The 15,327-nt window shown below is 41.3% G+C and overlaps 1 protein-coding gene across 2 annotated transcripts; it reads right to left on the bottom strand.

Moving 5' to 3' along the window:
* Positions 1-831: 831 nt before the first annotated feature.
* UMPS (uridine monophosphate synthetase) lies at positions 832-14,748 on the bottom strand. 2 transcript variants are annotated; one of them, XM_063806201.1, is made up of 7 exons: positions 14,512-14,747; positions 13,537-13,635; positions 9,882-10,035; positions 6,881-7,552; positions 4,926-5,101; positions 2,855-2,969; positions 832-1,211 (listed from the first exon to the last, which is right to left on the bottom strand). In XM_063806201.1, the coding sequence occupies exons 3-7, from the start codon at positions 9,913-9,915 to the stop codon at positions 1,042-1,044; spliced, it is 1,167 nt and encodes a 388-aa protein (XP_063662271.1). In that variant the 5' UTR covers positions 9,916-10,035; positions 13,537-13,635; positions 14,512-14,747; the 3' UTR covers positions 832-1,041. The 2 variants fall into 2 exon arrangements, with proteins under 2 accessions (XP_063662271.1, XP_001169083.1); XM_001169083.6 differs by lacking the exon at positions 13,537-13,635 and having other exon boundaries at positions 14,512-14,748.
* Positions 14,749-15,327: the final 579 nt, after the last annotated feature.

The following is a 15,327-nucleotide window of genomic DNA, read 5'->3' as shown; positions in this document are numbered from 1 at the left end:
ATGTGGGATCCTTAAGCAAATACCCAAATGGAATCTTAGACCTCCTAATTGTGAAGTCAGTCACAGGAAGCTGTCACTTGTGTTACCACTGGTCCATAATTGCTGGCTAGGGGAAAAAATGAGCCCAAACCCCAACTCCGGTTGTTGAAATAACAGCCAGATACTAGCTCAGGAGCTGAGCTATAGTCACCTTCCCCTTCCCCACCTTCCCCTCTTTGGAGAGTGAGCAATGGCAGTTCTGGGAACCAGCCCATGTGGATACCTGGACTATCACTTTTAGGCTGGAGATGGAGGAGAATGGCTAACAATTAGATATTATTTGGGCAACACATTAGACAGAGAATACAGGACACAAGAAAAGCTGTGCTGACTTTAGCCTCTTGGTGCCCTAGAATTTTTGTCTTACTGCAATTAGGCTGGGCACAGTGGCTCACACCTATAATCCCAGCACTTTGAGAGACTGAGGCAGGAGGATCGCTTGAGCCCAGGAGTTGAGACCAGCCTGGGTAACACGGCAAGACCTCATCTCTACAAATAATAAAGAAATTTAGCTGGATGTGGTGGTGCATGCCTATAGCACCAGCTAATCTGGAAGCTGAGGTGGGAGGATCACCTGGGAGGTCGAGGCTGCAATGAGCCGTGATCTCACCACTGCACTCCATCCTGGGCAACAGAGTGAGATCCTGTCTCGAAAAAAATTAAAAAATAAATAAAAGAATAACAAAGCAGTCTAGTCCCATGGAGAGATAGGAAGGATCCTCAAATGTGGAAGACCCTAACCCAGACAGGACTGTGGCTGTCTAACAAACACCAGTCTCAAAAAAAGCAAGCTTAAGAATGAACTTATTATAGTATCAATGCAGTGATTACAAATTACTCAATATTTCCTAAAGACCATGAGAACTCCAGAACCCATTCTTACACAGGCCCTGTGGAAGAATCCAAGCAGGAATAACTGGATTATTTCCAGCCAGTGACTTTCAGGAGGACCACGTATCTTCAATGTCTTCACATTGTATCTGAAAAATGTATCTGAAGCACTCAAACACCAAGTCTACTCAAATACGCTTCCCAAGCAGCTTTTCTGTACATCTCTGCTGCTTCCAGATGATCAGCTGCTGAGATTATGCCACGACCTACAATGATGATATCGGAACCTCGTTTGCCAATAACTTCTTGTGGGCTATTGTACTGTTGGCCAAGATTATCTCCTGCAAGAAACACAAAAATTGTTGTTTCACATAATACAAAAATCAGAAAACCTGTCACATGACTTCTCTGAAAAAGTATCTAACCAGCTTTAAATAAAAACATGTCCCTACTTTCGTTCCCCTTTTGTATAGCAACTGGGTAAAAACAGGAGCTGAAGAGACTCACTGGGTAGGCCAGAGACGTCAAATGGAGAAAGATGATCACCAACTCCTTTTCAATGGTAAAGTTTATTTATTTATTTATTTATTTATTTTTATTTATTTTTTTGAGACGGAGTCTCGCTCTGTCACCCAGGCTGGAGTGCAGTGGCGCTATCTCGGCTCACTGCAAGCTCTGCCTCCCAGGTTCACGCCATTCTCCTGCCTCAGCCTCCCGAGTAGCTGGGACTACAGGCGCCTGCCACCACGCCTGGCTAATTTTTTGTATTTTTTAGTAGAGATGGAGTTTCACCGTGTTAGCCAGGATGGTCTCGATCTCCTGACCTCATGATCCGCCCGCCTCAGCCTCCCAAAGTGCTGGGATTACAGGCATGAGCTACTGCGCTCGGCCCTATTTATTTATTTTATTTATTTTTTTGAGACAGAGTCTTGCTCTGTCACCCAGGCTGGAGTGCAATGGCACAATCTCAGCTCGCTGCAACCCCCACCTCCCGGATTCAAGCGATTCTCCTGCCTCAGCCTCCCGAGTAGCTGGGATTACAAGCGTGCACCACCACGCCTGGCTAATTTTTGTATTTTGAGTAGAGACAGGGTTTCACCATGTCGGCCAAGCTGGTCTTGAACTCCTGACCTCAGGTGATCTGCCCACCTCGGCCTCACAAAGTGCTGGGATTACGAGCGTGAGCCCCCGCACCCAGCCTTATTTATTTTATCATTATTTTTTCATGTAATTTTTTTCCAGAAGCATAAATTCAAGTTGCCCTAAATATTCACCCCCTCAATGTCAAATTTTAGATCATCTGTAGCTTAACAATATATTAAAAAAAGAAGTAAAACTCATATATTGCCAAGAAAGGTTCAATATCAAAAATTACAATAAAGATTGGCCTCACAATTGAAGAAAATTTTAGCACACATCTTAGAATCACCACAAGGCACTGTTGAGGAAGTCTAACCTGACCACTACCATATACAAGAACCCCATCAAGTGGTCACACAGACTATCCATAAACCCGAATCCTTAAATTTTGCTTTTTTATTAAATTCCGCTGTTCCAGAAGCATTCTGTTAAATGGCTTATTATCTTCCAAATCCAAGATACTTTAAGTATTCTTAAAAGCCTAGACCCTAACTATAATATCTAGTCAAACAATTATTAGGGCTTACGAATAAGGGCTTATAAGTACAGAGTGTTTACTCTGTGCCAAGACATTGTGTTAAATATTCTACATGTTATCTCATTAAAGCATCTTGATTACCTTATGAGGTCAATACTGTTATCATCCCCATTTTACAGACAATTAGACTAAAAGAAGCAAACTGACTTGTCCAAAGATACATAGTTACCAAAGGGCTCATTCATTATTGTTCTAGACTAAGAAGGCTTTTCTTAAGCAAGTGTATAATAACATGCAAAGTTTTATTTTGCCTGCCGTGGGTAAAGAAGCATTTTTGGAAGAGCCACGACCAGTGACCAGATTTACCTCCTGCTTCCAACTGAACTCCTGGAGTCAAGTGAAGAAATTCTGGTTTCATGCTTACTCGGGAGCCAGAAATAAAACCAACAACAAATTCAGAGTGCTCCTCAGCCATTCTAACCTAAATGGAATGTAATAGGACATATTATAAGAAAACAGTTAATCACACAGAATAAAAGTAAAAATATGCTCTATTTTTTCAAAACTTAAAAAAAAAAAAAAAGACATGAGGTCTCCCTATATTGCCCTGGCTGGTCTTGAACCCCTGGGCTCAAGGGATCCTCCTACCTTGGCCTCCCAAAGTGCTGGGGTTACAGGTGTAAGTCACCATGCCTGGCTTATGCTCTATTATCTAGTTAGAAACTTTGCTGTATTATAGGTGCCTTTTCTCATTCCATATATATAAAGTTACTATATCTGAAACAGGTCATCTTAGATAGAAACCATAATAAAACACATCTGCTTCATTAAGACTCTGACATGACCCTTTCCCTTCCCTTCCCGCAATAAACCATACGTAAAGCAGAAATCTTATACTATATGCATCTAAAATCAAGATGCTGCATAATTTCTTATTTCTAATAATGCTTGGTGACCCACCTACTTCCAAAAAGGATTTGAGGCGAGTACTCTAGAACATATTATAATGGTATGAAACCACATTCAAGGCTTACTGACTATCTACAGACGGGGTACTCCATATCCAAAGGCAGCTGTCATGTAAAGAACAGCTACGCTTTCAAGAGCTAAAGAAATCTCACCTCTACCACTTTCCCTCTTCTGTAACATCAACTGGTCTCCCCAATTTCTATACTATTATCTCACATTCATAAAAGTCTCTTTAGAAGGTCTGCCTGGCTTTCTGATTCGGTAGGTACTTTCCCCGAGACGTGACTCCCATACTTCCCTTCTTATTTGATACTTCCCGGAGACCAGACTCAGTACCACCACTGCACTCCAGCCTCGGTACTTTGAGACCTGAGACACACATTGATACATTCATTCTTGCCACCAAGTACTACTGCCAAGAAACAAGTCATGTCTTGTCCTTGAGCCAGACCCAGACTCCCAGAATGCCAAATATTAAAACTGACTCATGGCCCCTGTGATTTTGAGACTTGGGAAATCAGACATTTATAGTCAATTCAGGGATAGGGTTAAAACCTGACTGTAGGGCCATATGAGTTAAGTCTCCAGATAGTCTGAAATAATATGAAAAAATGGAAATCCTTTACTTCTAGAATCTTCACATGGGGATTCTCTTGGGGATTTCATTTTTTAAAAAATCATGGGGATTTTCTTGGGGCTTTTTATTTTTAATTTTTTTTGACAGGCTCTTACTCTTGCCCAGGCTGAGGTAAAGTGGCATGATCATGGCTCCCTGCAGCCTTGAACTTCAAGCTCAAGCGATCCTCCCACCTCAGCCTCCCAAGCAGCTGGGACTATAGGCACGTACCACCATGCCTGGTTATTTTCTTTTTCATTTTTTTGTAGAGATAAGATCTCACTATAACGTCCAACTCCTGGCCTCAAGCAATCCTCCCGCCTTGGCCTCCCAAAGTGCTAGGATTACAGGTGTGAGCAACTGCGCCCAGCCCCCCATGGCAATTTTTTTAAAGTAATATTATATTCTAAAATATCTGACAAGAATAAGAGAAAGCCACTGCACGTGGGCTGCTGTCATGGGAATGTGCATCTCTGTAGGACTTGGGAGATTCTGAGAAACTGCATGTCTGGGAAGCTCTTCTCATCTTCTCTCAATTCATGGTAAGATGAAAAAGACATTATCTTAAAGTCCTGGTAGATTTAGTAAGTGTTTGTTTGACTAACTATCTGGGTCTCAAAGTTTCTCTTGGAGTATAATTCAAATTCCTGAAGTGTCCACTACATGATATAAAATGCTATTAACTATCAAGGAATTCTATCCAACTAGTATTAATATACTGTCACACTAACAAGAGCTGGATTATTTTTTGGCAGAGGTTCCAGAGACGCCAGATTAGGAGATATCTTCTTGCCCTATAGCATGCAGCATAGCAGCCCCTGCCCCCACTCACCCAGTCCCCCCACCACTTACCGCTGCTCTAGTGTAGTCCCCAGTGGCCAGGGAGCCGGTGGAGCTCATTTCCGCAATAAGGAGGCACCCCCGATGCAAAGGCAGGCCCACTTCTTGCAGGCCTTTCACAACTCCTGAGCCTGGCACCACGTGAGCATTTACTAGATCTGCCCAGGAAGCTATTTTAAAGATACCTCCTAAGAAGAAGGGGGAAAAAAGATATTTGCTGATTTTCAAACAAAACCTCTAACCTCTTGTCCAACCAACCAACTACAATATGAAATAATCTCCCAGTAACATGTTAATGAGAGAATCAAACTCTTCAGGAACTTTAGTGATTATCAGCAGACCCATGGTTCCATCTGTGAAAACTGTATCTGTTATTCAGGTAAGTAGCTGGGTGAGAGATCACAATGAGAAAAAACTTTCAAGGTCTGCACTTGGCTTATCTGGAACACTAACAGGACTGTTTTTCCTTGAAGGCTGAAGCTCATGACCACAAATAAAGCTCATGCTGTTAGGGACTCCAGTGAAGACAAACATTTATTGATGTCAAGGATAACATTTAAAAATTCCTCTTGAAGCTGGGCATGGTGGCTCATGCTTGTAATCCCAGTACTTTGGGAGGCTGAGGTGGGCAGATTGCTTGAGTTTAGGAGTTCGAGACCAGCCTGGGCAACATGGCAAAACTCCATCTCTACCAAAAATACAAAAAAATTAGCTAGGTGTGGAGGCGCATGCCTGTGGTCCCAGCTACTTGGGAGGCTGAGGTGGGAGGATCACTTGAGCCCAGGAGGTGGAGGTTGCAGTGAGTCAAGATTGCACCACTGCACTCCAGCCTGGGCGACAGAGCAAGACCCCATCTCAAAAATAATAATAATAAAAATAAAATTCTTCTTGAAGATGACAAGTTTTCACTCTGCAGGGGTCTCTCAGCAGCTTTACTATCGCTCAATATTTCTATGTGTTCCTTAGATCTCCTTAGCTATCTAATTTCAATAGGCAACTATATTCCTTTTAAAAGCGGACAGTAACAAGCCTGATTTTCGAAAAAACTCTATGCAGAGCTGAAGAAAGTTTGTATAAAACTCTTATGTTAGTCAATCAGCTAAAGTAAGCTAGGCAATGTGATGAGGGCAGGACATCTTAAGCACATGAAGAAGTCACTTAAAGACAAATCTATTTTAAAGAAATAGCTTATGAACATGCATACATTAAAGAAAAGTTACCTCAAAGATGCCTACAAAAAATGTTATATGACACAACCAAATATCTGTTACCAGGTTAAGTGAAAAATGCATTAAATATAGTCTGATCACACAGTTGTAAAAACATAGACAGAAATTTGCATAGAATAGGCAGTAGAACTAAGCATTTTTCTCAACCAACACATGCACTACTTTGAGTCCCTATTTGATATAAGAAAAATCTTTAAATAATGTTTATCAATAGAACTTTTTCTGCTACAAATAAATCTTACCATTTTATATTTCTTTTTCATTGTTTCCTTTATGTGGAATTTTCATTCAAAACATCATATTCTGCCAAGGACATCTGTCAAATTTGCTTGCCCAGACACATACCCTTCTTCTGGTACTAGCACATCCATTTTCTTTAAGGAAATTATCCCTGCCTGGTTCTTATTTCAAGAAGGTCATACAGAGTTAACAACCTCACAGTTGCAGAGCAAATTGCCCAGGCTAGTTAATGAAGGTATTCTACATCCCAAGCTAGAGTGATTGGTTTGGGGTGAGCATGCAGAGTATGCCTACCTGAGAAAGAAGTCAACAGAGAAGAAAGCAGAGCTGAGAGATGGAGAGAAAGCAAGTCATGAAGATATCACTTGAGCTCCTGGATCCAACCACGCTTGACAGCCTGCTCTATGAATGGACTTTCAATGACATGAGCATTTCCTTTTTCTTCTTCAGTTTAAGCTGGATTTCTGATTCTTGCAGATTCCTGAATAATACACTTACCTTCATACTGCTTTTTCACTGTGTTTCCTATATCTGCAAACTTCCGGTCTTCAAATATCAAGAACTCATGGTGTTTTGCCAGAGTTATCAACTCCTTCATCACATCCAGAGTAAAATCATTCAAAATATCTACATGAGTCTTCAGCATGCAGATACTAGGTCCTAAAGCATCTGCTAGCTGCAACAGCTCTCTGGCCTCTGAAACATCAGCAGATAGACACAGATTGGTCTCCTTCTTTTGCATAAGCCTGAGAAGCTTCGATGCAACTGGGTGGATCCTGGGCAGCTCTGCACGTGCACCAAAGCTGAGTTCTTTGGGTGCTTCCTTTATAGAAAGGGGAGAACCATTATGATTCGCTGCCACAAAGACATTCTCCTGAATAAACCTCTTCACTCTCCCAACTGTCTCAGCATCAATTTTTTTCTGCTGCTCGAGAATCTCCAGCATTTTGGACAATGTACACACTGAGTGGAGGCGGATCCCGTGCGTCTGCAACTTGTCCTTGCCTCCCTGCTCTCTGTCCAACAGCACTATGGCATCAGTGACCTTCAAGCCCTCCTTCTGAAGAACCTCAACAGTTTCCAAAACACTAGATCCACTGGTGACAACATCTTCAATGATTAAACAGGTTTCTCCTGGATTAATAGTTCCTTCTACAAGACGCTTAGTTCCTAGAAAAGAAAAAATTTTGCTGATCCCAAATTTAAATATGTATGTATATGTGTGTATATACGTACACACACTCTGTATACAAAACTTGCCAGTTACACATACAGTATATGTGTATACCAATTCTGTATACCAAACTTGCTAGTTGCACATACAGTATATTTATGTATAAAGCCAACTCTGTATACCAAACTTGCCAGTTACACATACAGTATATTTATAGTAAATCAAGTAAATTATTTCACATTATAAACACTGCTTAATGTGTTTTATGATCAAATTTTCAAATAGAGAGGTTTTTTTTTTTACTTTAAAAAAATCTGTTTTATCACAGAGATGAGGTCTCACTATGTTGTCTAGGCTGGTCTTGAACTCCTGAGCTCAAGTGATCCTCCCGCCTCAGCCTCCCAAAATGCTAGGATTATAGGTGTGAGCCACCACGTCCAGCCTAAATACAGAGTTTCTTACAGCAAGATCACCTAGATCAAGGAAAGTTATGAAACAGAATAATCCAGTATCATGAATGAAATAATTCCTTTTTCCATCAAAGTATTTTAAGTTCACTATTCAAGATCAGCCAAATAATTGACTTTTTGAAGATACAAATTCAGAAGGAAAAATATTCAGCAATCATTTAGACCCATTACTACAATCTAAAGAATTATATAATGCAATGTGATTAAATATATTACTTCTCTACCCAAATCCCACTAGACTATTTTCAGATAATCTACAAAATGTAAATAACTTGGGCTGTAGACTTTAGACTCATCAAATCCTTTCCGCTTCTTGAACAACTGGTAAGTTTAACTGAATCAGCTTAAGCTAGAACACAAGACTGCAAGTATTTATAGTATATTTAAAAATGCATAATTTCATAGAAACATTTTTTAAAACATAAAATAAGAAAATAGAAATAAGAGTTTTCTTATGGGTAGGGATTCATACAGTTTTTTTTTAGCTCAGAAAGTCTCAGCTGGGTGCAGTGGCTCACACCTGTAATCCCAGCACTTTGGGAGGATGAGGCAGGAGGATGGCTTGAGACCAGGAGTTCAAGACCAGCCTGGGCAACAGAGTGAGACCTTGTCTCAAAAAAACAAAAAACAAAAACAGAAAAACTAACACTGCCCTTACGCCACAAAAACTCAACTAATATGTTTCTTTTTTTTAATCATAAAAATTTTTAGAATGCATCCGTAGAAGAAGGATTTGTTTTTAAAAAAGTAACAAAACACTAATAAACCAACATAACCAAAAAAGCCCATTAATTCCTTACTATCATTAAGACTGCTTTTCAGGTTTTATTTATTTATTTTTTGACAGTCTTGCTCTGTCACCCAGGGTGCAGTGCAGTGGCATAATCATAGCTCACTGCAATCTTCAGCTCCTGGGCTCAAGGCATCCTCCTGCCTCAGCCTCCCATGTAACTGTGACACTCAGCTAATTTTGTATTCTTTTTTTATTTTTGTAGAGACAAATGTTGCCAAAGCTGGTCTCAAACTCCCGGGCTCAAGCTATCCTCCCACCTTGCCCTCCCAAAGTGCTGGGATTACAAGTGTGAGCCACTGTGTCTGGCCAATTTTCAGGGTTTTTTTTGTTTGAAATAGGGTCTCACTTTGTCTTCCAGGCTGGAGTGCAGTGGCGCAATCTCAGCTCATTGCAACCTCCACCTCCTGGGTTCAAGCGCATCTCCTGCCTCAGCCTCTCCAGTAGCTGGGACTACAGGTGCATACCAGCACGCCCAGCTAATTTTTGTATTTTTAGTAGAGACGGAGTTTTACCATGTTGGTCAGGCTGGTCTTGAACTCCTGACCTCAAGTGATCCGCCTACCTCAGCCTCCAAAAGTGCTGGGATTACAGGCGTGAGCCATGGTGCCTGGACAAATTTTCGGGTTTTAAAGCAAGTCACCTGATAATCTATTGCCATGAACCCACAAAAATATCTCTCTGAGGTGTTTACACTGCTTTATGAGAGTAATTTTATCCATGGATTACTTTTCATGAAGTTTAAATACAAACATACTGGGAAAGTATGTGCTGTTACAACATTTTGCTGATGAGGGAAGGGCTGGTAAAAAAAAAAATGTTGCAGTTTCATAGATACAGTACCAAAAAAAGCACTTTTCATTTCCTAATCAATACAAAGCATTTCACCCCAAGTCTAAAAAAAGGAAGGTGACTTATAGTAACAATTATAAATTCTACAAGCAGTAACAATTTAAAGAACTCAAGATGACTCTGGTAAAACATTAGTGCACAGAAGCGGAAAAATTCTAAGAGTATGATGTTACAGATTAATTAACTTCATGCTTTATGTTACTTTTATTTTACCATAATCCTTTGTTTCTTTCCTTCTAATAAGCATTGGAATTTGATTGGTTGAACAGATAACTGTAGCCAATGGCAAAGCTGTATAAGGCACTCCACACACGGTGTCAAAACTGATCCCTGCATTTTGGGCAGTTTGGAATAAAATATCTGCAACCTGTAAGAAAATGAACACATAAACAATGTTTTATTGTAACTATTTTATTTTATTTTATTTTTTTTTATTTTTTGAGATGGAGTCTCACCCTGTTGCCCAGGCTGGAATGCAGTGGTGCGATCTCGGCTCACTGCAACCTCTGCCTCCCAGGTTCAAGTGATTCTCCTGCCCCAGCCTCCCAAGGAGCTGAAATTACAGGCGCGCGCCACTACACCCAGCTAATTTTTTTGTATTTTTAGTAGAGATGGGGTTTCACTATGTTGGTCAGGCTGGCCTCGAACTCTTGGCCTTGTGATCCACCTGCCTCGGCCTCCCAAAGTGCTGGGATTACAGGCGTGAGCCACTGCGCCCAGCCTATTGTAACTATTTTAAATAGTGTATAAACATGTAACAACGTAACAGAAGAGACAGTAATAAACTAGTGGGGGTAAGTCTCAAACTTGATTGGAGAAAAAAAACAAAAGCCTTTTTATTACCCTCTCCATAAACCCAGTACACAAATATAAATCTAAAAACACGAGAATGAATCTATTCAACCAGACTCAGAATCTGTTCTGAAGGCAACCTGAGATGTGCTGGGGAAGCTCATGATGTTGACCCCAAAGACTAAGGACGATCCCGACTTCCTGGTTTCCTCAGTAACCCATTAGGCTGAGTATCTAAACCTATCATCTTTTAGTTATATATCCTGAAAGAAGCCTTCAATTAGGAAGTTTCATAAATACAGACTATTGTGTGAATTGCTATTTTATAATCTCCTTTTCCACATAAATCATCATATTTTAATGTTAGGATACATATTCCCACCCAAGACCACCTCATTTTTTTTTTAAAAAAGCAAACAGTCACTGAGTTGCTTTGTGAACTAGATCATAGGTTTACACCAGTACTTCTAAAGAGTAAACAAACAAACAAACAAAAAAAAACTATGACTATTTTAAGTTGCAGAGAATGTAATTTCTAGTACTAAAAATATTAACATATTATCTTAGAACTGTTTTATCACTCTTTTTAAGGAATAAACTTGGAATACAAATGCTAGTGACTGGATATCCACCATCTCCATTTAAAAAAACAAAACATGAAATTGCTGGACTATGAAAAGTTTAAAATTTTTTACATCTTTTTCCAACTCATATTTTCACTCCACTGTGTCCACAGAATTTTATTCTAAAGTAATATATGATTATACTTGAAAAGCTTTTACTGATCCCTCTGTCATACTTGTCTATATGTATGTAAACTGAAATTTAAAATGGTAATTAAAAAAAAATTTCCCATGACCATAAGTCTCTAGATGTCAAGAATTCTTCTGTAGCTCTCTCAGGTCCTTACTTCCAAGACGACAAAGAAAAGAAAGGAACAATGATCGTGCCAAAAAGGGCTGTGGCCAGTAGTGGCACATACTATGTCCGATGCATGCCCAAGGAAAAGACCATTAAGAAGCTCGTCGTGCAAAACATAGTAGAGGCCGCAGCAGTCAGGGACATTACTGCAGTGAGCAACTTTGCCTCCTATGTTCTTCCCAAGCTGTATGCGAAGCTACATTAAGGTGTGAGTTGTGCCATTCACAGCAAGGCAGTCAGTAATCCATCTTGTGAATCCCACAAGGACCAAATACCCCAATCTGATTTAAACCTGTGGGTGCTGCCTCATGACCCTCACCAAAGCCCATGTAAGGAGCTGAATCCTTAAGGACTGAAGAGAAACTATTTTCTTGAGGAAAAGAAAATGGAAATTGTACTTTTTAAAGAAGAGAATTCTTCTGTATATCATTAAATTATTACAAGCATATGATTAATTAAAACATGATTTGCAAATTTTGACAGATAAAAACAGATTTGGAAAATGCATTTTTAGTGAGTTAATGCTACCTTTCCTCTCCAATTACTTTATGTACACTAATGTGTATATAGTACTATAGTCAAATATCACTTATTATCACTTATTAAGGGAAGTTAGAGTTTAGCATAAATTATATTGCTTTTTGGGGTGTAAATACCGAGAAATTCTATTCGCATAAGATGTGAAAAGAAGTTTTGTTATACCCAAGTCTCTCCATGTTTTGAACTCCTCCCCAGTTAATCACCAAAATACACACACACACACACACACACACACACACACACACACACACCATGATCTAGTTATCAAAAAACTTTTTCTGTCATTTATCAGCTGGCTTATTAAAATAAATCAATTTTTCCCTAGAAAATCCTTAGTAATTCTCCACATTGCTAAGATACACCATAGCAAGATTCTGGATGGTGAGAAGTTAATAGTCCAAAGTACCGCAACCTTAATAGTCCAACCTATCTTCAATACTTTTTACAATAACCACACAAAGTGGTCCCTAGTGAACATAAACCCTTAAGTGGGCTGAGGAAACTTATATGTCTTCTTGACAGAACTTTCTGCAATGATGGAAATGTTCTCTATCTTTGCAGTCCAATATGATAGCCACTGGCCATATATGACTATTTAAACTTAAAAATTCATAATGCTCAATAGTAACACGTGGCTAGTAGCAAACTGTATTGGAAAGCATATTTACGGCCCTCTACTCAGTGTGGTCTGCAGTTTCAGCTGGCACTTTGTTAGAAATGCACAACCTCAGGTCCAGTCTCAGAGCTACAGAACTGGATTCTGCATTTTAACAAAATTCCCAGGTAATTCATATATACTCAAAGTTGAGAAGCACTGTATTAGAAACCTCTAATTTGTACAAAAATTTTCCTTATATTGACTAAAAACCTGCTTTCCCAATATGTCCACCTTCTAGTCTTAATTATTGCTTCTGGCCGCACAGTGCAAAATTCAACTCCCCTTTCCAAACAGCCCTTCCAAGTGTGGACCTTAAAGGAAGAGGCTGAGGCAAAATTAATATGAGTAGTTGCCCTGACTATAGGCTTCGATTACAGTAGTTACAAGTGGATTTTTAAAGCAAAAGAAGGGGCAGTTCCTATATTCACCAAGAATTTGCATTGAAATAACAGGAGGTAGCCCGGGGGTGGCACCAGGCATTTGTAGTCCCAGCTACTTGGGAGGCCGCCAAGGCAAGAGGATCTTTTGAGGCCAGGAGTTTGAGACGAGCCTGGGCAGTATGGTGAGACCTCCTCTCTACAAAAAAAAAAAATTTTTAATTTGGTGGGCATGATGGCACATGCCTGTAGTTCCAGCTACTCAGAGGTTGAGGTAAGAGGATCTCTCTCTTTTTTTTTTTTTCTGAGACAGTCTCCCTCTGTTGCCCTGGCTGGAGTGCAGTGGCTCAATCTCGGCTAACTGCAACCTCCTGATTCTTCTGCCTCAGCCTCCTGAGTAGCTGGGATTACAGGTGTGCACCACCATGCCCAGCTAATTTTTGCATTTTCAGTAGAGACAGGGTTTCACCATGTTGGCCAGGCTGGTCTCGAACTCCAGACCTTAAGTGATCCACCCGCCTCAGCCTCCCAAAGAAAGCCTCCCAAAGTTGGGACTACAGGCATGAGCCCCTGTGCTCACCCGAGGCAGGAAGATCTCTTAAGCCCAGGAGTTCCAGGCTGCAGTGAACTATGATCATAGAGCTGCACTCCAGCCTGGGTGACGTAAGAGAGATCCCATCTAAAAAATAAATAAATAAAATAATAACACAAGCGATTGATTAGCTATACATTGTTCTTTGTATCACAAATTCCAGGTACATTAAGATAATGGGGGAGGCAGCTAGTCAGGGACAAAATTCCTTTAAATAATTGTCCTGGGGCTGCATAGGGGAGTATGGTTGAAGTCTCTCTGGGCTCTGATAAATTTTGTATACATCACAGAGTTCTGGTTGTTCTATTTTCCTTTTCTCACCAGTAATTTCCCAGCTACTGAATTCTCTGCCTACCCACGTTTTCCCGGTCTATTTGTTTGTTTTTTGAGGGCAGGGTCTCACTCGTTGCCCAGGCTGGAGTGCAGTGGCGCAATGACAGCTCATTGCAGCCTTGACCTCCCAGGCTCAGGTGATCCTCCCACCTCAGCGTCCCAGGCGTGCGCCACCACACCCAGCTAATTTTTTGTAGAGACGGGGTCTCGTCATGTTGCCCAGGCTGGTCTCGAACTCCTGGGGCTCAGGTGATCTGCCCACTTAGGCATCCCAAAGTGCTGGTATTACACTCATGAGGCACCACGCCCGGCCGCAAGTCTAATTTTCTTAGAGTTAAATATACAGAATTCATTCAAGTGTGCTTCAGTGCCAGAAAGGGTTCCAAACTGGGTTTCCCGACTTTTGCAAAACACGTGTCTAAGCGTGTGGGTCAAAGAACAGACGACTCTCGAGGAGCCCAACCCCTGGCCTCTGTGCTTCTCATGCTTACTCCCCAAACCAAGAGTAGGGTCGGTCTGCCTGCTTGGCTCTTTTGCTCTCACTCACGGCCCAACTCCTGTCACCCTCTTCCATTTCCTTGTCCTCTTTCCCGCCACCAAGCCCTGTCCTTTCCCTTCCTAGGCCAGCACCTGACTCAGAAGACGCGGTCGAGACACGATGCCCCGCAGATCGATGTAGATGGGGGAGGAGAGCCCGCTCTTCAGCACGAAGTCCCCAAACTTGAAAGCCTGCACGTCGTACAGACCCGTCACCAATGGCCCCAAAGCTACACGAGCGGCCGCCATTGTCGCGCGCTGCCTGTTTGCTTCAAACTCCCAGGCGCCCCGGGCCTCCGGCGCCCCGATGACGTCGCCCGCGAAGTCCCGCCTCTTCCGCCTGCCTCGTCTGCAGCTTCCCGGGCTTGCTGCACCCGTGGGTTTCCCCGGGCCCAAGGGTCAGGTGGATGGTAGCGAACCTAGCGCCAGTTTGTGCTTCTCCTGGTTTCTTCTGGATGGGGTCGCTGGGGTTCAAAGCCCAGAACAGCTAGATTGACTGTAGGATCATGAAGTCCCACCTTTCATGAGAGTTTGCATAAATCCTGTCCATTTTTTAATAGCCAATGCCTTCTCGACTAGTTCTCTTAATTATCTCTACTCCTTGGCCTAACATGTTATATTTGCTAGTTATTAGCCACGATTTACCCCCCATGTTTCTCCAAATAGAATATAAGTTATCAAAGACAGGGACCTTTACTCAATTCTTTTATTAACTTCATAGCATCTAGTACGTGACAGTTTCATAGCAGTTTGCACATAGGAATATATAGCACTTAGATCATTACAGTATTCATTACCTCTTTTGTCTGTACTCTGCTTCCTGGAGGAGTACTTTTTTATTTCCTTTGGCGTACCTCAAATGCTCAGGTAATAGGTGTAGAAAAGGTAAGGGAGGGAAGGAGGAGAGTT

This window comes from Pan troglodytes, chromosome 2, assembly GCF_028858775.2.
Source record: "Pan troglodytes isolate AG18354 chromosome 2, NHGRI_mPanTro3-v2.0_pri, whole genome shotgun sequence".
Lineage (NCBI taxonomy): Eukaryota > Metazoa > Chordata > Mammalia > Primates > Hominidae > Pan > Pan troglodytes.
Note: the sequence above shows the minus strand (reverse complement) of the source record. Positions and strands in the feature narration are given on the sequence as shown.